Source organism: Muntiacus reevesi, chromosome 3 (genome assembly GCF_963930625.1).
Source record: "Muntiacus reevesi chromosome 3, mMunRee1.1, whole genome shotgun sequence".
NCBI classification, from domain to species: domain Eukaryota; kingdom Metazoa; phylum Chordata; class Mammalia; order Artiodactyla; family Cervidae; genus Muntiacus; species Muntiacus reevesi.
In genome coordinates this window covers 130,075,741-130,101,708 of record NC_089251.1, presented here as the reverse complement: position 1 = coordinate 130,101,708, position 25,968 = coordinate 130,075,741, and the positions used below count along the sequence as shown (strand labels likewise).

The following is a 25,968-nucleotide window of genomic DNA, read 5'->3' as shown; positions in this document are numbered from 1 at the left end:
GCTCAGTCATGTCCGACTCTTCGCGACCCCATGGACTGCAGCCTACCAGGCTCCTCCATCCATGGGATTTTCCAGGCAAGAGTACTGGACTGGGGTGCCATTTCTGTTACAATATTATCCCTCTAATGAATGGAACATGATTTCATTGTTATTTTATAATTTCCTCCTTATTACCTAAGTCGAACATATCAATCTGTCTTTATGGTTTCAATTTCTGACTTAGGAATCATTCTATAAAGTAAGGTCAGAAAAATGTTTTCCTATATTCTTTTAAAAATTTAAAATCTTGTTTTCCCTCCTATTCAGGTCTTTAATCTGCCTGGACATTTACTTTTTGCATCCTATAAAGCAGGAATATGATACACTTTTTTATAAGGAAAAATCAACTGTCCTCAAACAACTTACTATGTGCCAAGGACATCTGTTAGCCACTGTTTAGTTTTTTACTTAAAAAAAAAAATTGTGAAATAGAATAGAAAAGTATATAAAAGTTCGATGTGTAACACTGTTGTACAGGGTGTCAATAGTGAGGAAAGTTTCATGTGTGAGGATGGGGGATATGAGGCAAACTATACCTTCTATTCAACTTTCCTATAAATATAAAACTGTTCTAAAAAAACTTATTAAAAATAAAGTGTGGAGCTTAACATATTTTTATAAAGCAAACACGTAAGTAAAAACCATTGATGTAAAAAATCTCCAAGTGGCCCTTTCCAATCACAACCCTGAAGTTATCATTAGCTTTCTATCAGCTTTATTCCTTACTATGTACTCCCACACACTGTAGTTTGGACAAGGCAAACATATATTTTCATCCTTTTGCTTTCAACATTTCTCCATCCTTATACTGCAGGTATCTTTTAAATAGCATATAGATTATTTTTATTTTTCCTTTAAAATCCAGTCTTTTACTGAAACATTTAGTGTATTTATATTTACTGTCATTACTAATTTAGGTTAATAACCTATTACCCTTGGTCTACTAATTCTACCATATGTGTAATTTCTGAGTCAGTATTTATTAATTGTTCTCTTCCTTATGAGTTGCTTTTTTCTGTTTCTTTGTACACTTCATAATATTTTTTTGGATGCCAGATACTGTGAATTTTATCTTGTGGGATATTGGATACTTTTAATTTCTATAAACATTTTTAAATTTTGTTCTGGGATGTGGTTAAGTTACCCAGAAACAGCACAAATGTTGCAGTTAAAGTTTGTTATCTGGGAGCAGAGCAGCATTCGTCTAGGGACAGTTTTTCCTCATTAATGAGGCAAGTCTTTTTGCAGGTATTCAAACTGCCACTAGGAACAGAAACCATGCCTGGCTGTATGTACACTCTAAGGATCATCCACTTAGATCCTTTAGGGTGCTTCTTTCCCTGGTCTTGACCAGTCTCCTCACCTGCACATGCTGCTCAGCACTCAAAATGAATACTCAAGGGGGACTCTGTAGATCTCTACAATTCCTTCTTTGTGTAGCTTTCCCTTCTGGTACTCTGCTCTGTGAATTCTAGCCACCTTGTATTCCCCAGATTCCTAGCTCCGCTTCCTCAACTCAGGAAGCGTACAGGATTGGCTCTGCCTGGTTCCCCCTCCTTGTGTGTCAACCTAGAAACTTGCACTAGTAAGCAGGCTAACATAGTCATAAGGTTAATTTGTTTCCCATCTCTCAGGGATCACTGTCCTTCACTGATTCATGTCCAATGTCTTGAGATGCAGTGTTTCATAGTTTGTCCATGTTCTTGGTTGTTTCAGGAAGGAGGATAATGTGGTCCTTGTCAGTTCATCTTGGACAGAAGCGGAAGTCATCTTTAACTTTTTAATATGTCTAAGTTAACACCAAAAATGTCCTTTTCATCATAGGGGACTGAAAAGCCAAAGCAGGAAGTCAAAAGATACCTGGAGTAACAGGCAAGTTTGGCCTTGGAGTACAAAATGAAGCAGGGCAAAGTCTAACAGAGTTTTGCCAAGAGAAGGCACTGGTCATAGGAAACATCCTCTCCCAACAACACAAAGACACGACTCTACACATGGACACCACCAGATGATCAATACTGAAATCAGATTGATTATATTCTTTGCAGCCGAAGATGGAGAAGCTCTATACAGTCAGCAAGACAAGACTGGGAGATGAGTGGCTCAGATCATGATCTCGTTATTGCCAAATTCAGACTTAAATTGATGAAAATAGGGAAAACCACTAGATCATTCAGGTATAACCTAAATCAAATCCCTTACGACTATACAGCGGAAATGACAAATAGATTCCAGGGATTAGATCTGATGGACAAAGTGCCTGAAGGAGGAAACAAAGAAGTTTCCTCCTTCCTGAAACAACCAAGAACATGGACAAACTATGAAACACTGCATCTCAAGACATTGGACATGAATCAGTGAAGAACAAGGACGGAGGTTCATGACATTGTACACGAGGTGGTGATTAAAACCATCCCCAAGAAAAGCAATGCAAAAAGGCAAAATGGTTGTCTGAGGAAGCCTTACACACAGCTGATAAAAAAAGAGAAGCAAAAGGCAAAGGAGAAAAGGAAAGATATATCCATCTGAATATAGAGTTCCAAAGAATAGTAAGGAGAGATAAGAAAGCCTTCCCAAGTGAACAATGCAAAGAAATAGAGAAAAACAACAGAATGGGAAAGACTAGAGATCTCTTCAAGAAAATTAAAGATATACTAAGGGAACATTTCACACAAAGATGGGCATAGTAAAGGACAGAAAATGTAGGGACCTAACCGAAGCAGAAGATACTAAGAAGAAGTGGCAAGAATACACAGAAGAACTATACAAAAAAGATCTTCATGACCCAGATAACCATGATGGTGTGATCTCTCACCTAGAGCCAGACATCTTGGAATGTGAAATCAAATGGCCTTTAGGAAGCATTGCTACAAACAAAGCAAGTGGAGGTGATGGAATTCCAGCTGAGCTAATTCAAATCCTAAAAGATGATGCTGTGGAAGTGCTGCACTCAATATGCCAGCAAATTTGGAAAACTCAGCAGTGGCCACAGGACTGGAAAAGGTCAGTTTTCATTAAAATCCCAAAGAAGAGCAATGCCAAAGAATGCTCAAACTACTGCACAACTGGACTTATTTCACATGCTAGCAAAGTAATCCTTAAAGTTCTACAAGTCAGGCTTCAACAGTACGTGACCCTAGAACTTCCAGATGTTCAAGGTGGATGTAGAAAAAGTAGAAGAAACAGATCAAACTGCCACATCCACCGAATTATCGAAAAAGCAAGAGAGCTCCAAAAAAACATCTACTTCTGCTTTACTGATGTTGCCAAAGACTCTGACTGTGTAGATCACAACAAACTGTGGAAAATTCTTCAAGAGATGGGAATACCAGACCACTTTACCTGCCTCCTGAGAAATCTGTATGCAGGTCAAGAAGCAACAGTTAGAACTGGACATGGAACAACAGACTGGTTCCAAATTGGGAAAGGAGTACATCAAGGCTGTATATTGTCACCCTGCTTATTTAACTTCTATGCAGAGTACATCATGCGAAATGCTGGGCTGGATGAAGCACAAGCTGGAATCAAGATTGCCAGGAGAAATATCAATAACCTCAGATATGCAAATGACACCACCCTTATGGCAGAAAGTGAAGGGGAACTAAAGAGCCTCTTTATAAAGGTGAAAGAGAAGAGTGAAAAAGTGGCTTAAAACTCAGCATTCAAAAAACTAAGATCATGGCATTCAGTCCCATCACCTCACGGGAAATAGATGGGGAAACAATGGAAACTGTGACAGACTTTATTTTCTTGGGCTCCAAAATCACTGCACATGCTGAATGCAGCCATGAAATTAAAAAAGACGCTTGATCCTTAGAAGAAAAGGTATGACCAACCAACGTAGAGAGCATATTAAAAAGCAGAGACATTACTTTGCTGAAAAGGTCGGTGTCATCAAAGCTATGACTTTTACAGGAAAACCAATTCTGAATATTCATTGGAAGGACTGATGCTTAAACTCAAATATTTTGGCCACCTGAGACAAAGAGCTGACTCATTAGAAAAGACCCTGATGTTGAGAAAGATTGAAGGCAGGAGGAGGTGGGGGTGACAGAAGACAAGATGGTGGGATGGTATCACTGACTCAATGGACATGAGTTTGAGCAGATGTTGAGGGATAGGGAGGCCTGGTGTGCGGAAGTCCACAGGGGCTGCAAAGAGTTGGACACAAATGATAGACTGAACAAAGTTAACTGTGGCCTCCTCTCAAACAAAATAAGGAACTTAAAATGTTTTAATTTCCCATACTCTTCTCCACTCATTTATTTTAACCTCTTATTGGTATAATATTCTGTTAATTTTTTGTTTTCAACCCTATTATGTTTATAAAAACTATCAAAATGTATTTAGATGCATAATAAGTCTGGAAAGATATTAGTAATAGCAGTTGCCTCCTGAAAGAAAATGAACAAGTAGGAGTTAGGAGAGGTTTACTTTTCACTGCATGCACTCTGTAACTTCTGAAGTTTATACCATATGCCCTTATTACTTCTACAAAAGAATAAATTTTAAAGGTACTTAATTTTTTAATATGCTTAAAAATTCTTTTGCTCACTGATTTTTCTTACTTCTACTCCTTCCTTTGTTCACTTTTCTTCTTGCTAAATAAATTCTGTCCTTGCACTCTTGAATTAAAATTTAACTGGATGTGTAATTCTTTGATATCATCTGTTCCTACTGTTGCTAATGTCAGTCTGTTTTCATTTTCTAGATGATATTTTTGTTTCTGGCAGCTTTTAAAAATTTCTTTACCCATCATCTTCTACAAGGTAGATTTAAAAAATACATATCTGCTGTTTGGCATTTGTTGAGGTTTTTCAATGTGGACTTCCATCATTTTCAGCCAGTATTTCTTTGACAAATTCCCTTCCTTTATTCTCCTTAGTCTATTTTTTTTCCTCCAAAATGCTATTAAGATATAGAGAGTTAAAAAAAAAATGGAGGGTAGACCAAGAAGCCCTACATAAATCTCTTTTTAATAAATTCATAGACTTTTAATGAATTTTGAAATAGATTTTCTGTAAACCTTTTTAAATAAAATTCATTTACATTTACTATCTCCTCTCTATGCTACATCCCATGATCATGCATGTCTGCTTGTTTAGTAGCTGTCTCAGTCTGGACCTGTAATCTGCATAGGACTTTATATCAGGGGTTCAGAATTTTTGCCCCTACATAGGGAACATTAAAGCAGATACCAATCACTGGAAACCCCATTTCTGGGTATTTGCTTTCTGATCAGGCTTCCCCAGTGGCTCAGTGGTAAAGAAACTGCCTGCAATGCAAGAGACGTGAGTTCGATCCCTGGGTTGGGAAGAGCTCCTGAAGGAGGGAATGACAACCCATTCCAGCATTTTTGCTGGGAAAATCCTATGGAGAAAGGAGCCTGGTAGGCTACAGTCCATAGGGTTGCAAAGAGTTGAACACAACTGAAGTGACAGCACAAATAGAGGGAGCATTAGGTAAGCAGCATATTTAAGGTTCCAAACGCAGGCAGTTAGATAGAAGTGTTTGGGCTTGGTTTACTAGCACAGTGGAGAGGGAAATGGCAACCCACTCCAGTATCCTTGCCTGCAGAATCTCATGGACGGGGGAGCCTGGTGGGCTGCAGTCCATGGGGTTGCAAAGAGTCAGGCACAAATGAGCGACTAACACTTACTTACTAGCACAGAGGGCAGTTCGAGATATCCAGCTTCATGTATCTTCAGATAAGAAATCAAGTTCTGATTGGGGGTCATGTTCAGTTTCTAATCTCATGCTGGTTTTGAAGATCCAGCCCTAAATACTTGACTCCAGTTTGAGTTTTATACCTGCTTTATGGTTTCAGCCTTTACTCAGCATTATTTTTCTTACCGGTCTGAAAATTTTCATCTTATCTGAAGGCAGCTTTGTATTAAAAGAAATTTTTATTTCTTCAATAATTCCTATGTGCAATGAATATGCTCATTCTATTATTTTGAAAAGAAATCTGTATTGTATTTAAACAGTTGAAAACCAAATTTAGTTTTTTTTCAACTTGGATTCCTTTAAGATTCTTCTAATAAGCAGAAATATATTAAGCTTCCTCTCTTAAATTCAAAGAGTTAACAACTGCAGTCATAAAGTGACTGACAGATTCCACCCAAGGCTGAGTATATCTAAATATATAATATCAGATTCTTTAACTCACCTTAATCATTTAACACAAATAATCTAGATGTTTTTACCACTTTGAATTAAATTCTAGCAAAAAATAAAATATGGCTTAACTGGTCATTATCCATGACTGGTCATTATGCTCTATAGTAGCATATCTATTTATACTACTACTCTCACTTTTTACAACTGCCCTTCTGTGTGGTATTCTATGAACACATCTCTTTGACAAGTGCTTAGCAGTTGTCTTACATATTCATACTCAATAAACCTCAAAAATTTAACCGAAATCTCTGAGTCAGTCACTCAGCTGTGTCCGACTCTGCGACTCCACACGTTGTAGCTCTCTAGGCTTCTCTGTCCATGGAATTCTCCAGGCAAGAACACTGGAATGGGTTGCCATTTCCTTCTCTAGGGGACCTTCCTGACCCAGGGATCAAACCCGGGTCTCCTGTATTGCAGGCAGATTCTTTACCATCTGAGCTGTAGCTCTAGAATCACCAATTACATTTCTGACTAGCCTTTTCCAGTAAAAGATACTAAGGTGAAACTTTTTGCCTTTTTAGGAAAACACCTTAAATTCTGGTAAGTAGCTTAACAAACAATAAAGACAATTTAAGAATGTCTCAGTGGAGAATTACTTTACTTGGGAGGATGGAAAATACACTGGTCAAAATCTGATCACACTGCCAGTCAAACCTGTGTCCTCAGTACTAGTCTTCCTAGACATCAGGTTTATACATGTGTTGAAGAACATAAAAAGTAATAGTTTGAACTAAAACACTTCTAGAGTACCCTGTAACTAAAATGTCATGAATCTGTAAATTTTCATCTATGTTGTTAAATCAGTATATTCATGTAGAGCACAACACATAGACCCTCCCATCATTTAATATTCTGAAGAAAGCTCTTCAAGTTCTTCACAAGGCATATAGCCAACGCATACCTGTCTAGGTTAGTGCTGCCAGGAGAATAGTCCTTGGCTGCAGATCTGCTACCATAAAAAGATGACGACTGCAAAGGTAGAAGCCCTAAAAAAATGAACAGACACAGGAAAAATTTAATTCCTAAATCAATCATTCAAGTTCATTTAATAATAAAATTACATTGGGCTTGTTTATATTTAACTCTATTTTCCCCTTTCTTTTCATCAAAGTAATACATACATATGCATGTTTGAAGATCATTCATGTCTGAAGATCAAAATACTGTGAAAAAGTTTGTAAGAGGTTACAAAAGAATACTCTCTAGCCCTAAAGCTCCACAAATTTTTCTTCCAATTTCTAACCATTTTTTGAAACTCAGTTTCTCTGATTTCCTCCATAACATTAGGTGTTTGTATAATTTCTCAGTTTATTAATTTTAAACAGCATCAGCTGGCTCCCTCAAGAAAAATTAGAAATAATTTCTCATTTATACCACCTCTACTCTACTCTTCTCTCCAAACCAATTATCAGTTGTGTTATTTTATTATTTTATTTATTTTTTGGCTGCGTTATGTGGCTTGTGGGATCTTAGTTCCTCGACCAGGGATTGAACTCCAGCTAATAGCAGTGAAAGCACCAAGTCCTGACCATTGGATTGCTCGGGAACTCCCCATCAGTTGTGTTATTTGAGTTCTATTGATTAACTTTGCAAAGTTAACATACTTAAACTCTCCACATTTTGTTCCATGAAAATTTTTACCACTTGACCCCTTATACTTTCCTCTCTCTCCTCTTCCACATCAACACCTGTAAGATGTACCATAACTTCAACAGTATTAATACATCTATTAAGTATTAATACATCTTTAAGTATTCTGTTTTCTAACTATGGTGAAAGTGAAAGTGACGTCGCTCGGTTGCGTCTGACTCTTTGCAACCCCATGGACTGTAGCCTACCACACTCCTCCATCCATGGGATTTTCCAGGCAAGAGTACTGGAGTGGGTTGCCATTGCCTTCTCCAGGGGATCTTCCCGACCTAGGGGCTGAACCCGGGTCTCTTGCACTGTAGGCAGATGCTTTACTGTCTGAGCTACCCAGGGAAGTCCTTTCTAATACAGGTTGATTGTAAAAGCTGAAAACCAAAAAACAGCATTTATATAATGAATTATTACTTCAAAGGTGAGAATTATATTAGAGCTTTCTCTTTCTGTCAGAGTCCAATTTATATATAAGTCTGAACCCCTAAAGGAGACTGTTTCTAGTGTCCAGATGAAATGAATTCTCTCAAACTCCCAAATTACCAAAATCATGCCATATTTTAGCTTTCTTCAATTCCAAGTTAAACACAATATTCAAATCAATACTAGATACATGAGTCTCTAAGAAGTTCAGAGGACCAGAGTTATGCTAAGTATAGGAAGCAGCAATAAAACTTCAGGGACAATTTTTAGTTTTTGTTAAAAACGAGGTGAGCTTATACAACTGTTTTATGTGATAATAATAAGATCTTCTGGAACTTCTAATAACCAGCAACACCGATAATTTAATGTCAATAACTTTAACTCTTTGGATTCAATCCATGGTCCAGGTACTTTGATAATGAAAGAACTTAATTCTAGGTAGTTGAATAGGCAGATGTAAAGCTTAAATTCCTCGTTAAGTAAAATAAAAATTCCCTTATAGCTCTAATATTTTAAAAAATAGTTTAGCCAAGTACTAGGATACAAATTAGGGCTTCCCAGGTGGCTCAGTAGTAAAATATCCACCTGCCACGCAGGGGACATGGGTGTGATCCCTGGGTTGGGAAGATCCCCTGGAGAAGGAAATGGTAACCAACTCCAGTATTTCTGCCTGGGAAATCCCACGGACAGAGGAGCCTGGTGGACTACAGTCCATGGGGTCACAAAGAGTTGAACACAACTGAGCGACTAAACAGCAAAAACAGGATATAAACTGGCACCCGATAACTAGTCCAAAATTTACCCAGTGTTCTTAAATATGTGAGAAACATGCCCCAGTTTACATTTCTATTTCTAGTCTAGTACAATATATCATATCATAAACAAGTATATTATGCAAAGACCAAATACTTACCTGATGTCCTATTCTCTTCTGACTGTTTCAAACTCAGTTGCTTCTCTCTACTGCTGGTTAAATACTTTCTTGAGGGATCTGTCATAGCCTTGTTGTTCCTATAGTTAATAATTTAATTCAAACATATATGTATAAAGATATAATTCTTAATTTTAAATAGTTGTCATTAGAATTTACATTTCAATCGCTGAATTAACTGATGTGCTTGGAAGTTACACTACAAGGTGTTAAAGCCTTATGCAAATGAGAATCAAAAAAATAAGCTTTTCATTACCTAGTCAAAAGTCAATCCAATCCAAAACCCTGGTAATCAGGCAAAAATGAAGGAGCAGTTCCTTTATAAAAAAAGTCAAACCAGAGACAGCAAGAATATACAGGTTTTCTTTGCCAAAAGCAAGCCCAGATGAAATGATTCAGCTACTAAGAGCAAAAGAACCAATTAAGAACTAAGATGAAAAGATTAAAATTAAAAAATTGAAAATAATAAAAAGAAGCAAACCATTTGAGCTTAATAATGAATAGCTCTAAAAGTAAACAAAATCCAAAATGTTCTTATAGTTTATGTAATTTGAAATGTTATTTACTAAATGTCAACATTTCAATTCATAGTGACTAAACTACTTTAAGTTCATGAACACAAAGTTAAAAATTTCTTAAGCCCCTTTCCCCTATCTCTTCAGTTCAGTCGCTCAGTTGTGTTGGACTCTTTGCAACCCCATAAACTGCAGCACGCCAGGCCTCCCTGTCCATCACCAACTCCCAGAGTCCACCCAAACCCACGTCCATTGTGTTGGTGATGACATCCAACCATCTCATCCTCTGTCTCCCCTTCTCCTCCTGCCCTCAATCTTTCCCAGCATCAGGGTCTTTTCCAATGAGTCAGCTCTTCGCCTCAGGTGGCCAAAGTTTTGGAGTTGCAGCTTCAACATCAGTCCTTCCAATGAACAGCCAGGACGGATCTCCTTTAGGATGGACTGGTTGGATCTCCTTGAAGTCCAAGGGATTCTCAAGAGTCTTCTCCAACACCACAGTTCAAAAGCATCAATTCTTCTGTGCTCAGCTTTTTTTACAGTCCAACTCTCACACCCATACATGACCACTGGAAAAACCATAGCCTTGACTAGATGGACCTTTGTTGACAAAGCAATATCTCCGCTTCTTAATATGCTATCTGGGTTGGTCATAACTTTCCTTCCAAGGAGTAAGCGTCTTTTAATTTCATGGCTGCAATCACCATCTGCAGTGATTTTGGAGCCCAGAAAAACAAAGTCAGCCACTGGTTCCCCATCTATTTGCCGTGAAGTGATGGGACCGGATGCCATGATCTTAGTTTTCTGAATGTTGAGCTTTAAGCCAACATTTTCATTCGCCTCTTTCATTCTCATCAAGAGGCTCTTTAATTTTTCTTTACTTTCTACCATAAGGGTGGTGTCATCTGCATATCTGAGGTTATTTGTATTTCTCCTGGCAATCTTGATTCCAGCTTGTGCTTCCTCCAGCCCAGCATTTCTCATGATCTACTCTGCATAGAAGTTAAATAAGCAGGGTGACAATATACAGCCTTGACATACTACTTTTCCTATTTGGAACCAGTCTGTTGTTTCATGTCCAGCTCTAACTGTTTCTTCCTGACCTGCACACAGATTTCTCAGGAGGCAGGTTAGGTGGTCTGGTATTCCCAACTCTGTCAGAATTTTCCACACAAAGGCTGTGGCATAGTCAATAAAGCAGACATAGATGTTTTTCTGCAGCTCTCTTGCTTTTTCAATGATCCAGTGGATGTTGGCAATTTGATCTCTGGTTCCTCTGCCTTTTCTAAAACCAGCTTTAACATCTGGAAGCTCACGGTTCATGCATTGCTGAAGCCTGGTTTGGAGAATTTTAAGCATTACTTTACTAGCGTGTGAGATGAGTGCAATTGTGCAGTAGTTTGAGCATTCTTTGGCATTGACTTTCTTTGGGATTGGAATGAAAACTGACCTTTTCCAGTCCTGTGGCCACTGCTTAGTTTCCCAAATTTGCTGGCATATTGAGTGAAGCACTTTCACAGCATCATCTTTCAGGATTTTAAACAGTTCAACTTGAATTCCATCACCTCCACTGGATTTGTTCATAGTGATGCTTCCTAAGGCCCACTTGACTTCACATTCCAGGATGTCTGGCTCTAGGTGAGTGATCATACTGATTATCTGGGTCGTGAAGATCTTTTTTGTACAGTTTTTCTGTGTATTCTTGCCACCTCTTCTTAATATCTTCTGCTTCTATTAGGTCCCTACCATTTCTGTCCTTTACAGAGCCCATCTTTGCATAAAATGTTCTCTTGGTATCTCTAATTTTTTTGAAGAGATCTCTAGTCTTTCCCATTCTATTGTTTTCCTCTGTTTCTTTGCATTGATCGCTGAGGAAGGCTTTCTTATCTCTCCTGGCTATTCTTTGGAACTTTGCATTTAAATGGGTATATCTTTTCTTTTCTCCTTTGCTTTTCGCTTCCCTTCTTTTCACAACTATTTGCAAGGCTTCCTCAGACAGCCATTTTGCTTTTTTGCATTTCTTTTTCTTGGGCATGGTCTTGATTCCTGTCTCCTATACAATGTCATGAACTTCCGTCCATAGTTCATCAGGCACATTGTCTATCAGATCTAGTCCCTTAAATCTATTTCTCACTTCCCCTGTATAGTCATAACGGATTTGATTTAGGTCATACCTGAATGGTCTAGTGGTTTTCCCTACTTTCTTCAATTTAAGTCTGAATTTGGCAATAAGGAGTTCATGATCTGAGTCATAGTCAGCTCCCGGTCTTGTTTTTGCTGACTGTATAGAGCTTCTCCATCTTTGGCTGCAAAGAATACAATCAATCTGATTTCGGTGTAGGCCATCTGGTGATGTCAGTGTGTAGAGTCTTCTCTTGAGTTGTTGGAAGAGGGTGTTTGCTGTAACCAGTGCGTTCTCTTGACAGAACTCTAATTAGCCTTTGCCCTGCTTCACTCTATACTCCAAGGCCAAATTTGCCTGTTACTCCAGGCGTTTCTTGACTTCCTACTTTTGCATTCCAGTCCCCTATAATGAAAAGGACATCTTTTTTGGGTGTTAGTTCTAGAAGGTCTTGTAGGTCTTCATAGAACTGTTCAGCTTCTTCAGCATTACTCGTCAGGGCATGGGCTTGGATTACCGTGATACTGAATGGTTTGCCTTGGAAACGAACAGAGATCATTCTGTTGTTTTTGAGATTGCATCTAAGTACTGCATTTCGGATTCTCTTGTTGACTATGATGGCTACCCCATTTCTTCTAAGGGATTCCTGCCCACAGTAGTAGATACAATGGTCATCTGAGTTAAATTTACCCATTTCAGTCCATCTTTGTTCACTGATTCCAAGAATGTTGATGTTCACTCTTGTCATCTACTGTCTGACCACTTCCAATTTGCCTTGATTCATGGACCTAACATTCCAGGTTCCTATGCAATACTGCTCTTTACAGCATCGAACCTTGCTTCTATCACCAGTCCCATCCACAACTGTGTGTTGTTTTTGCTTTGGCTCCATCCCTTCATTCTTTCTGGAGTTATTTCTCCACTGATCTCCAATAGCATACTGGGTAACTACCGACCTGGGGAGTTCATCTTTCAGTGTCCTATCTTTTTGCCTCTTCACACTGTTCATGGGGTTCTTAAGACAAGAATACTGAAGTGGTTTGCCATTCCCTTCTCCAGTGGACCATATTCCTCTGATCTATTATTCCCAAATACCTGAACCTATATTAAGTAAAGACGGTCCATTGAGAAACATGCTCATGCTTTGATTAAAAGTACTTATTTTAGGAGATCCATCATGAATAAAGCCTACAAGAAGACAATGTAGATGCTCCACCCAGATTCCCTCTAGTCTTATTTTTGTATTCTCTCTTTCACACCAACTTAGGTTTTTTCCCTATTTTTTTTTTTAATGTTAGAGTATAGGTGATTAACAGCGTTTTGTTACTTTCAGGTGTACTGCAAAGGGGTTTAGTTATGCATATACATGTATCTATTCTTTTTCAAGTTCTTCTATTTGGGTTGTTTTTTAAATTTTTTTGATAGCCACTACCTAGGGTTCCTTTTCACAAGATTGTCCTCAAGCTACCAAGAGTTTTTGCCTGCACTCTCAGAGTCAAAAGTAAGGTCAGGTGCTGAAGTACAGAAGCCAAGCTCCCCTGCCTTGGATTAGAATAGTTTTAAGGTGAAATGTATATAACAGATTTTCTTTCTGGGATTAGGTTGAAGCCTAAACTCTGCATTTTTCTGGTCAGAGATCAGATTTTTGTCTGAGATCACACTCACTCATTTTCTCCTGCATTGCAGTATCGTGCTTCCCCGAGTCCTTCCTGGTATTCCCTGGAAATAATTCCAAACTAAATCACTTGGACACTACTCTCCGTTTCAGTGTTTGTGTCTGAGGAAGTTGAACAACAGTTAGTGCTAGAAGAGGGTCTAGGAAGCACACTCCAGGGACAAGATTCTGGAAGTGGATCAACTGTTTGGCAATGGTAGCAGAAATACCATTGGCTGGTGGTAAAATCTTTGGTATCCTAAAGTGTAAGACCACCAAGATTTTTCATCTGTAGTGTACTGGGCTGGGATAAAATAGAAGAAGATATAGCTCATGCAATCTTTCCAGCATTTGAAAAATGTGGTAGACTGCACAATGGACCCTACTAGCATTATAGAAATGTTCTAAAACTGGATTATGGTGATGGTTGCACAACTCAAAAAATTTACCAAAAATACAGAATTATATATTTAAAACAGGTGAATTTTAAGGTGTATAAACTGTACCTCAATAAAGCTGTTAAAAAAAAATCCCAAATTATTTCCTTCCTTGTATCCAAGCCCCCTATTAAGAAATGCAATCTGTTTCCCTATCCCTTAATGAGACTTGTGATTTCCTTTTCCCAAGAGAATGTAACAGACATAACAGTGCATGAGTCCTGATTCTACGGCTACAGGTACCTTGCAAATTTTCACTCATTCTTTTAGAACCATACCACTGCCATGAGAGTAATTCCAGGGCAACCCTATTAAGTGAAAAAAATACATGGCTAGTCTCCTGCATCACATCAACCACTAGACAGGCAACGGCCAGTCATATAAGTAACGCCACTGTGGACCAGCTAATCCCGAGCCAACTTACCAAATGACCACGCATGCATGAGAAAATGACAGAATCCAGTCACAAGTGGCCAAGACAGGCCCAGATAAACAGAACCCCTTAAGTGACCACTGACTTATAAGCAATAATAAATAGTTACTATTTTAAGTATATTGTTATATAGCACTAGATAACTGATACAGTCATATGGGGTAAATAATAATCACAAAGACTATGGGTCATCAAGGAACTATGCAATCAGAGCAAGTCATCATGAGCTGGGTGCTATCATACCCATGAAGTTGTAAGATTATGCTGTAACTTCCTGATCTTACAACTTCATGGGTATGATAGCACCCAGCTCATGATGGCTTCCTCTGGTTGCATAGTTCCTTGATGACCCAAGTAAACAAGAATAGATAATGAGAATAGATCTATGAGCATTCTGATGACCAAACAAAAGAAAAAGAAAAACTGTGCCTGATTCATGGATGGATCATCTCAGTACATTGATACAAGCTGAAAATGAACTGTTGCTGCATTGTAGCTCCACTAAGGGACTGCCCTGGAACACAGGACTAAGACAAATTCCTCCACTGTACAGAGTTTGAGAAGTGCACCTAACTGTCCATTTTGTATGGAGAGAAACGTGGGCCAGGGGACCCCCAGATGGTGGTAAATGGTCTAGATGGATGATCAGGGGCCTAGAAGGAATAAACCTGGAAAATCAGGCGAAAATGATTTATGGAAGAGGTTTATGCATAGTATGTACAAAGGGTGAAGATCTGTTTCACATGTTAATGCTCACCAGAGAACTCCACTGAAGAGACATTAAACAATCACCCATGGTAACTTGTCTAGTAGATGCCAGTCAAATTCTGTACTCAGCCATCCAAATACTTCCACAAAGGGCCCATGAGTAACAGGCATGGTAGTAGAGGTAAAAGCTCTAAGTGCACCCTAAAATAGGGGCTCCCTTTTAATAAGCTGGTTTAGCAACTTATGCAGCTCAGTGTCCAATTGCTCAGCTATTCTAGAGGCTGATCCCTGGCCCTTGAAGGAATACTATCCCTTAAGGAAACCAACCAGACATTTGGTGATAAGATGATTACATTAGACTCCTTCCATCCCAGAAAGGGTAGCAATTAATTCTGGCTGGGACTGGCATATATTTAAGGTTTGCTTTTTCCTTTCCTGCCCACAGTGCCTTGGCTGCACTGCTATCTGAGGGCTTTATAAGAGTACATGATTTACTAACATGAAATCTCACATAACATCACTGTGGAATGAGAGATCCACTTTACACAAAAGAAAAGGAGGTACAATAAGGGCATATGACCAAAGGGTCCATTGGTCCTATCATAGATCATCTTTACCTCAAAGTTGATGGCCAACAGCCTTTAAAGGTGCAGATTATAGAGATGATCTCGTTAGGAACTGGGAGCCCATCAAGATATAATATATAACATAAACCAACAGGCTATTACAGTTATAGAGAATACATGGGTCTGGAAACCAAGAAGTAAAAATGCCTCCACTATCAGTCTCAATAACACACCTGGAGAATTTGTGCTTCCTGTTCCTTCAATTTAGATTTTGTGGATCTAGAGGTTCTGGTTTCCAGAGGAGGAAATTTTTCACAAGAGAGGACAAGAAGAATTCCATTTAATCTAAAGCAATGGCTGCTACTCATTTTGGGCTTTTCATGCTGGCACATCAACAGGCAAAGAAAGGAGTTACTATACTGTAACTGACTTTAATTATTATAAGAGGGCAGGGTTGCTGCTACATGATAAGGGCAAGAAGAATATGTCTGGTATAAAGGAAATTCACCAGGGAATCTCTTGGTGCTTTCAAGCTCAATTTTAACTCTGATTGGGTAATTGCAGCAACCACAGCCTGACAAATGCACAGTGACCATGGGCTCAGATCCCTCAGGGAAGAAGATCTCAGTCATACCACCAGGAAAGTCATTAACACCGTAAGTGTTAATGAAAAATGCAACAAATCTAGAATGGATCCTAGAGGTAGATAATATCAGTTACAGCCTCAAGGCTATTTGTAGCAGTAAGGACAAAAAGCTACAGCTCATCCCACTAACACTCCTTTTTTAATATTCTCACCCAGAAATTGAAAAGCACCAATGTGAAGAACCTATAATAAGATGGTGGGGCTTTCCTGGTGGTCTTGTGGTAAAGAATCAGCCTGCCAACGCAGGTAACATGGGTTCGATCTCTGTTCTGGGAAGAACTAGCTCAGCAGTAAGACAGAGGGTAAAAATACAGATATTACAGACTAGAAAGCTGGTGAGGACTGTTATATCTCAGCGAAAAAGTCACAGAACTGTTATCTGTAATGTCTTAGGAGGCAGAACTCAAAGGAAAAGACTGAGACAGTTAAGAACACTGGTCTGTGTTAGTGCTTTTTACTGCTCTCAGCAAGGTTCTATTCAAGACAGATAAACCTGGGTTAGAACTAGCAGGTTTGTAATCAAGGTTGAAAAATGAATATACCTCTCTGTGCCAATGGCCTAGAAATAAAATTGTGTGGTAACTGGAGGTCATATGGGACTAAAATAATCCAATTGCTTCTGATTCTCAAACTGAGGCAATGCTAAGAGGTAACTGGAGAAGTAGTTTGTAAAAAACTGATGTTAATATTAGGGAAAACTGGATGAGGGGTATACAGGTACACCTCAACATTATCATTGCAACTTTTCTGTAAATCTAAAATTATTCCAAAATTTAAAAATTTATGAAAAGAATTAATGACAAAAATACTGGCCCTAATTCTTTCTCAAATCTATAATACCCTGCATGTTCTACCTTTAAAAACACTTCTAAAACTTTTACATTTCTAGACTTTTGTAAACTTCCAGAACTACATCGGCATCAAGTAGGTTACAAAGCTGCACGGCTCCAAAGAACACCCTTCAGCTATGGCCCTGAAAGATAACAGACAAAGGGAATCTGTTATAGGGCAAAGCCACGAGTCATATGGAGTACAATGAGCAAGGGTTCCTTCCAAAGGATAGGACAGAAACTGCTACAGGGGTTAATTAAGAACTTATTCCACTGCTTTCACTGTCTTCACAATTCCTGCCTAACAAGATTTTATCTCTACTATAGAACAGTGACTCCTTAGAGTTCCCAATCTTTGTCTTTTCTAAATGGAAATTTTTTCTGTGGTTATCCTGTGCTTACTCCAGCAATGTATAATAAATGCTATGTGTGTGGAGACAGGAGTGAGGTATGCAGATTAACTTGTTTTTTAGTTTTTAGGTACAATACCACTTTGCCATCAAAGGTCCCTAGAGTCAAAGCTACGTTTTTTCCAGTAGTCATGTATGGATGTGAGGGCTGGACCATAAAGAAAGCTGAGCACAGAGGAATTAATGCTTTTGAATTGTGGTGTTGGAGAAGACTCTTGAGAGACCTATGGATGGCAACAAGATCAAACCAGTCAATCCTAAAAAAAATCAATCCTGAATATTCATTGGAAGGACTGATGCTGAAGCTTGAAGCTCCAATACTTTGGCCACCTGATGTGAAAGAACGGACTCATTAGAAAAGACCCTGATGTTGGGAAAGACTGAAGGCAGGAGAAGGGGACCAAAGAGGATGAGATGGTTGGATGGCATCACCCACTTGATGGACATGAGTTTAAGCAAGCTCCAGGAGTCGGTGATGGACAGGCAAGCCTGGTGTGCTGCAGTCTATGGTGCTGCAAGGAGTCAGACACAAATGAGCAACTGAACTAAAGTGAACAAGACCATAAGGTATATAGTCCAAGGCACACCTGGACCTTATGAAGAGAACTGCACATAACCCAGAGATCCTGGACTCTGAGCTGGATATAGTGACTAAATGAGATTTAGAGGCTGTCTCCATCAGGGTGAAGGTAGGGGTACTCTGCATATGGGAAGAATGATGAACAAACGTAAATCTTTAGCTTGAAGGGTAAACTATGGCAGACTGTTGTCCCCAAATAACCACTGTACTCATTTGTCATAGCAGTAGAATTTGGGCTAGGCATACTTCCCAGATCTCCTCATAACTTGATATAACCACATGACCAACTTTTGGTCAATGTAATATGCATAAAAGTTATGTATACAATTTTCAGCCTACACAAAAGCTGTATGCCCTCCCTTAGCTCCTTTCCTCCTTCCCAGTAGGAATACAGATATGAGAGTGGAGGCTGAAGCTATCTTGGTTCATAAAAGGGAAGATACTTATTAAGAATGGCAGATAGAAGACAGAAGGAACCTGAGACTATGGTGATTGTAGTTTAAGAGAATACACCAGTCTTATCAGCTACCTAGATTTTTATACCTGTTACAGCAATAGAATCAAGAACTCAAACTATAAAAAGCTTCTTTAGGTTTTTCCCAGCTTCTTTCTGGTGACCCTTTGGCCTTCAACACCAGTTAACTGACTACCAACTGACTTCTGTTAAGGTATTAACTGGTAACTGTGTTAATACGTTTTCTCGCTCAGAAGACAGAGACAGACAAAATCCACACGCCTCCTGTTATTAGGAAGAGGACTGTCCAATTGCAGGCATGCTCTTTTGTTCAACCCCAAAAGTAGCTCTAAAAGACTGATGCTCCAGTCTAGAACCTAGGCTGGTTTTAATACCCTTTTACCCCTAAGTTAACTTTTCACATGAATAAGGTAAAAATTGTACTTTTTTTTTTTTAACAGGTAAAGAGAAGAAGGAAGGAAGGGTGTTCATACTAAAAGAGTAGAAAACAAAAAACACTTATGTAGAGCTCTATCCTTATTATAAGTGCTGCAAATGAATAAAGCTAAGATGGGAGAAGTGCACTAAAACGACCAAAGCAATACTAATGGCCAAATCCTCTCTCTATTGAGCCTACAATGTACTGTTACCAAAATACTCTAAATCCTGTTCTTCTGTCTTTGAGATTTCCATAAACTGAAGACAATCCCAATTTTCTCTAGTGGTTGTAATTATTAATAGAAGAAATACCGATCAAATGTTATAAAAGTTCTTAAAGCAACTTACGATGAAGAATCATTTTCCTTAGGGTAATCTTCATTCAACTCTGAGCCAGATGACAGCATTCTTTTTCTCTTTTCAGTCCTACAGAGAACAGAGAAAAACAGTTATTTCACATTATTAAAATGTATAAACCAACATACTCAAGAACAAGAACTGTGACTACTGTTCTAACTCTATACACCACAATTAAATATACTGTGTTTCTGCAAGCTCTATACATGTCACTAACATAAATCACAAAAGACAAATATTATCTCCAAAAAACGCACTTTACACATTCTTCTTTTAACTAGAAGTCTCCTTCTTTTCCCCAAGTTATTGGACTTTCTAAAAGGCCTAAAAGACATTTCTAAATAGGCAGAGCTAATGACTAAGAAAGGAAAAAAAAATCTTTCGTACCTATTTTCTAATAACCCTGATCTAAGAGGAGTGGATGTAGATGTCAAAGAGGGAATTGTCCGGGTAGGAGTTACTCCATTTCCTGCTGCAGCCTTAATTGATCCTCTAGTTGGATTACCAAGAACTTTTCGAAATAGAGTATCATCTTTAGTTTCCAAACTTCCTCTTTTTGAAGAGACCTATAAGAATAAAGTTAAACATTGCTAATTCTTCACATTAATTGGCATATGTTTAGACCAGTGATCCTCTTATACAGAACTTTAAAAAAATATCCACAACTGGAGATCCATCTCCAGAGATTCTAGCCTATCTGGTCTGGGGGTAAGGTCCATTCATCAGTACTTCTTTTTTTAAAGAACACTAGGTGATTCTAATCAGTATCAGATATTGAGCTTGACATGTATTTTCCTATAGTACTCTTGTAAGCTTAGAAATTCCACAGCATACCTGGAAGCAGAAAAGAATTTACTCTGAATTACCGATTAAAAAAAAAAGAGATAACCTCATAGACATAAGAGCCACATGAAAGCAGATCTTTAAGAAAGAAAATCCAATTATGACAATTTAAAGTGAGCTTCCCTGGTGGCTCAGTTGGTAAAGAATCTGCCTGCAATATGGGAGACCTGGGTTCAATCCCTGGGTTAGGAAGATCCCTTGCAGAAGTGTATGGCAATCCACTCCAGTATTCTTGCCTGGAGAATCCCCATATACAGAGGAGCCTGGAGGGCTACAGTCCATGGGGTCACAGAGAGTTGGACAGGACTGAGCGACTAAGCACAGCACATCGCAGCAAAGTGACGTGAATGTGAGAAAGGCGCAACAGTGACACTTGGCGGCCACAATTTAAAAGCCAAGTCACACAGGCAGCTTGTGAGTTTTGAGGGGGTTCTAGTATGGAGAGATGAAACAAATATATATAATGATGGGGAGACTGAAGGTGAGACAGAACCTACTGGCAGAAGATGAATCAAAGAGTCTACCCCAAAACACAGCAAAAATATTCAGAGAGAATGCACACTTTACCGCTATGGAAGATTTCTAATTACTTTCCACAGAATTACAATCTTAGAATAAGAAAAAAGAATCTCTGAGGTCATCTGGATGAATGATTTAAAAAGTTGATTTTCAAATGGATAACTGATTCTCAAGATTAAAAAAAAAAAAAAATCAAAACACTATTATAAAAGCCACATACTGAGAAGTCTCTTTTATCACCCTAATGCCATTCACTCAGTTCTACTTCCCATCCTCCTACACCTTGTAAGTATTCTACATTATTCTACATTTTTAAGGAAATAAAAATCAGTATTTTATTTTTTCTAGTTACACAAATGGTACCATGCTATATGCATACTGTTTTGCATATTTTCAACCTTTTTTGACCATGACCCCACAGTGAGAAATATTTTACATCACAACCTATTATACATACATACAAATAAAACTGAAAATTTCGAAAACCAGTACTTATCCTTATTGTGTAGAATACCTTCTCTATTACTTTCTATTTTATTTAATAGTAGTCACAACCCACAAAACTGATTTTATAATTCCACTAATAATAGAAATCATTATTTGTGAAAGTATATTTGCTTCTGCTAGATATATTAAAACTTAACAGTTTAAATATTCTAACACTTTAAATTTCTACCTGTAAATGGATGAATCTCAAAGTAATTATGAGTGAAAAACCCAGACAAAAAATTATACACTGATTCCACTAATATAAAACTCTAGAAAATGCAAAGTAATCTAGAGTGACAGAGAGTAATTCATTCAAGGCTTACAGATGGGGCCAGACAGGGAGCTGGAGAGAAGGATTACAAAGGGGGATGAAGAAGCTTTTAAGGGCTATGGCTATATTCACTAGGTTGCTTATGGTAATGATTTTGCAGGTACATACATAAATCAAAACATATCAAACTGCACACTTTTAAATATGTGCAACTTACTGGATATCAATCATACCTCAATTAAAATGTTAAAAAAAAAAACCCAAAACAAAAAACTCACCTTGTAAAAAGAAATTAACAAAAATGAAACCTTATTCACTGATTGCTTAGTCCAGTAAATGATTTAAGTAATCAACCCATCTCCACACAGTCAAACAGAATTCATTACTTACAGGAGAGCTTCAAGGTTTCTCTATACACCTGGCTTGTCTTTGTAAGACAAGTTAAAAGAGACATAGGACTGCTAAGGTGCAATAGTGCAAAGTCTCAGGACTGGCTGAATATTTATGAAAGAAAAATTATTAAAAATCAAACAGAAGACCCAACAAAGCAGTCTAGTATCATATAGTGTAGGTAAAGTTCATAATGTAGAACAGATCCAGAAAAGCATCAAAGAAATAGCAACAGCAAATATTTACAGGGTTGTTAGTACATGGTATGGGGGGCTAAGCATTTTTATAATACACATTATTTCACAGCAATGCTTAAAGTATTTTTGCTGTCTCAATTTTACAGATGGGTACTAAGGCTGGAGATACTTAAGAAGGAGCTTCTCCAATGGCCTACAACTAGTAAGAGGCAGCACCAAATCTCAAACCCACATCTAACTTCAAAGCTATGTTTTCAAAAAGTACACTATGATAAATTTCAGGTATGCGGCAAATATCCTTGCGATAATGTCAGAATTATTAGACCTAACAGTCTAAATTCTACTTCCTGCAACTACCTTATAGAATGTCTAAGATTATCATCTTTTAAAAAAAACCTAGAAAGATTCAAATGAACATACCTGATTGTCTGAGTAAGAAAGCTGCCTGTTGGTTTCCTTCTGTGAGGTCCTGCTGCCCAGAATAGCTCCAAAATTACTAGAACCCTGAGAAGGTTTCATGGCTGGTGGGGGGAGGGGGGAAATCCAATCAATTACTTTAACTAAGAGATTTGTCATTGTTATTTAATACCGAGGAAACAGAAACAGGAAAAATAAAACAAATCTAAGTGCTTATCTCACAGAAAATAATTCCGATATGTACAATAAGAATTTAGAGCTAGGATCAAGCAAAAAATTAAGTAACAATGGAAAAACTTGGAAATATGTAATAGAAGGATAAATTTTTGAATGTTAGAGATTCTCCTGTATAAACATTTGGTAATTAACACTATAGCAAAGTCAGTCAGTGAACTAACTTTGGACACTGGATGCTAAGCACATGTCAGAACCAGTGACAGACATACTTCTAATAATGTATACCCCCAAAACTTTCTAAGTTCAGCAAACAGAATAAGTGACTTCTTCTCTAAAGAAATTAATGCTAGTTTAAAGGACATGAAAGGTAATGTATAAATATGGATTTTTATATACTTTCAAAAGTATTTCAAGGGAATTTCCTGGCAATTCAGTGGTTAGGACTCCATGCTTCCATTGCCAGTGGTCCTGGCTGGGGAACTCAAGATCTCATCAGCTGCAGGTGGCCAAAAAAACCCCCCAGTAGTCTATATTTTAATTTTGTTAATTTCCCACTGAAGATCATTTGGAATGTTTTAACTTAGAAACACTGCAAATAACGCTGAACATCCTTTTACATATTTTCTTGCACTAATGCAACAATTTTCATAGGATAAAACTCCTTAGAATAAGAATTGTTGGGGTAAAGGATGTACAATTTTAAACTAAATTGATATTACCACTATTCCTCAAAAAAAAAAAACAAAAAAAAAACCCCCAACTCCAAGCTCCTACTAAGTATATTAGAGTATCTTGCCTACCCTCACACTACTGCCAATGTGATAATAAGAATTTGAATTTGTTTAATTATTGGTGAAGTTGAGAATTTTTTCATGTTTATGAGACACCTGTTTTTCTTCCTGAATTTTCCTATATGTCTATTTCTCTACTGAACTGTCTTTTTCTTACTGATTTGGAAAGTCAGTCTTTATATATTAGCAATATTAACTCTGTCACTGTGACTAATATTTTCTTCATCTTTTCTTCTCTCCTTGTCACAGAGATCATTTAAATTTTTTACACAGTCCAAGTTATTAATCTTTTCCTTTGATTCTGGTTTTATGTCATACTCAGAAAGGTCATTCCCATCCACATAATATGTTAAAATCCATTCTACCCTTCTAATAATACTTTTATCACTTTTTAACACTGAAATCTTTGATCAGTGTAAAATCTATTTAGATGAAGGAGTTAAGATAAGGGTTCAGTTTTACTGTCTTCTTAAATAGTTAGCTAGTTGTCCTATTTATAGACAACACTGTTCATCAACCATTAGTCTTTTTCCCATTGATTTCAAACACCAACATTATACTTTAAATGTTTGTTTTCAAAGTGTTCAAGTGTTCTTATATTCATTAGCTTACACTTTGGGGCAGTTAGGGCAACTTAACCTAAAAGATTAAAACAACTTAACAAAGAATAGAGAATAAGTTAGGTCCACAGCTAGTTACTCTAAAAGCAGCAATGACTTACTCTGTGCCTATCAAATACCGCCTGTGACTGACATTAATGAACTCTTAATTTTTTCCTAAGCACTGTAATTAAGGTGAGAAAACATTCATTTTAGAGATGAGGAAACTGAAACTCATTTATTAAAGGAATTGCCCTAAACTGCCCAGGATATAACAAGCAGAGATAGGATTCAAACCCAAATCTGTTTAGGTCCAAAGTTTGTGTTTTTCCATTACACCATGTTGTTCAGACTCAAACCTGGGCACCAGTCTGCGGTGCTCTCCACTCTTTAAATGCATTCAGAGACATACTTTCTTACACATGTCAAATTTTAAAACAGTGGTTCAATTAATATGAAATGCAGACATAATCCCTAACATATTCTAAAACTTTTAAATGGCACTCAACTCAATTCTAAAATTCAGTATTTAGAAAACTGACATGGTTCATTCAGATTTGGTAACATGAACACATGATGAATATGAACCAAATGGCAAACAACCATAAAAATTTTTTTTAAACAAGAAAATAGTTTATCAAATAGCTATTAAATACAAGCAAGGAGACATTGCTACATCTTTATTTTCTAAATGTTTTTAATGTGTTATATTTGTTAAAAAAAAAAACAAACTCAGCAGTTTGTTAACTATACAATACCAGTAATAACAAGGTACTGATGATGACAGAGCTGGAGAGTAATAAAAAGAAGAGTGAAAAAGTCATTTTGAGCAACAGATTACTCCTAAAAAGATGCTTATAAATATGTATTCTTTAAAGTCAAAACATTTTACATGAAAGGGGTTGGAGGAAGTAGGGGAATCTGATCACACTACTTGATTTTCTATGGTACCTTCTGTTTTTATAGAAAAATAAAACAGCAGAAAAAGTTTCATATCAAAAAGCAACTATATAACATTTATGTAACAAAGTAAGTTTTCCCAAACACAATTTAAATCTTACTCCTTCTTTAGACACACACTCTTGTGGAATCTTTAGGATGTTCTACATAAACAATCATGTCATCTGAGAACAAAGACAAATTTACTTCTTCCTTTTCAATTTGGATGCTTTTCATTTATTTTTCTTGCCTAAGTGCTCTGCCTAGGACTTCCAGTATTATGTTGAATAGAAGGGGTAAAAGAGGTCATCCTTGCCTTGTTTATGATTTTGGAAAACCTTTCAGTTTTCCATCACTGAGCTATGGGCTTTTCATATAAGGCACTTATGTTGAGGTAAGACAGATTCCTTTAATTCCAACTTTGTTGAGTGTTTCCATCATGAAACAAAGTTAAATTTTATCAAATGCTTTTAATGCATCAAGATGATCATGTGGTTTTTGTCCATCATTCTGTTAAATTTGACGTATCACATTGACAGATTTTTTCCATATCTTAAACTATTCTTGCATTCCAGAAACAAATTCCACTTGCCCATGGTGTATAATCCTTTTAATGTGCTGTTGAATTAGGTCTCCTAGTATTGTGTTGAAATTTTTGCATCAATATTCATGAGGGATACTGGCCTACAATCTAGTAATATTTTTTAATAACTGCTAATGTTAGACCCTCGGATGATTAGTGCTTACCTGCATTAAGTCTGTTTTGATGGACTGCATCTAGAAACAACCTCATTTCCTCTGCATCCTTACTTGGTACTTTATCAATAGACAAGAAGCTGTTATCTTGTAGAGTTAACATTAGGCGGCTTTGCTTTGCTCCACTGGGTCGAAGCACCACATTTTTAATGTTATGACTTAGCTGATCAACACAAAAGGAAGAGTATCATTAAAAATGAATTATAATGAAGCATAGTAAGT

At 37.4% G+C, this 25,968-nt stretch overlaps 1 protein-coding gene across 12 annotated transcripts in view; it reads right to left on the bottom strand.

Annotated features, from left to right (window-relative positions):
• The window catches only part of USP37 (ubiquitin specific peptidase 37), a 90,504-nt gene that overhangs the window by 48,960 nt on the left and 15,576 nt on the right, over positions 1 to 25,968 (bottom strand). For 11 of the 12 annotated variants that reach the window (XM_065930575.1, XM_065930574.1, XM_065930577.1 and 8 more), the window contains 6 exons: positions 25,738 to 25,909; positions 22,488 to 22,588; positions 19,746 to 19,924; positions 19,350 to 19,427; positions 9,194 to 9,291; positions 7,118 to 7,202 (listed from right to left, as the gene is read on the bottom strand). In XM_065930575.1, the coding sequence (XP_065786647.1) occupies positions 7,118 to 7,202; positions 9,194 to 9,291; positions 19,350 to 19,427; positions 19,746 to 19,924; positions 22,488 to 22,588; positions 25,738 to 25,909 (713 nt within the window). The remainder of the gene's footprint in view (positions 1 to 7,117; positions 7,203 to 9,193; positions 9,292 to 19,349; positions 19,428 to 19,745; positions 19,925 to 22,487; positions 22,589 to 25,737; positions 25,910 to 25,968) is intronic. The other variant, XM_065930585.1, reaches the window with a different exon arrangement.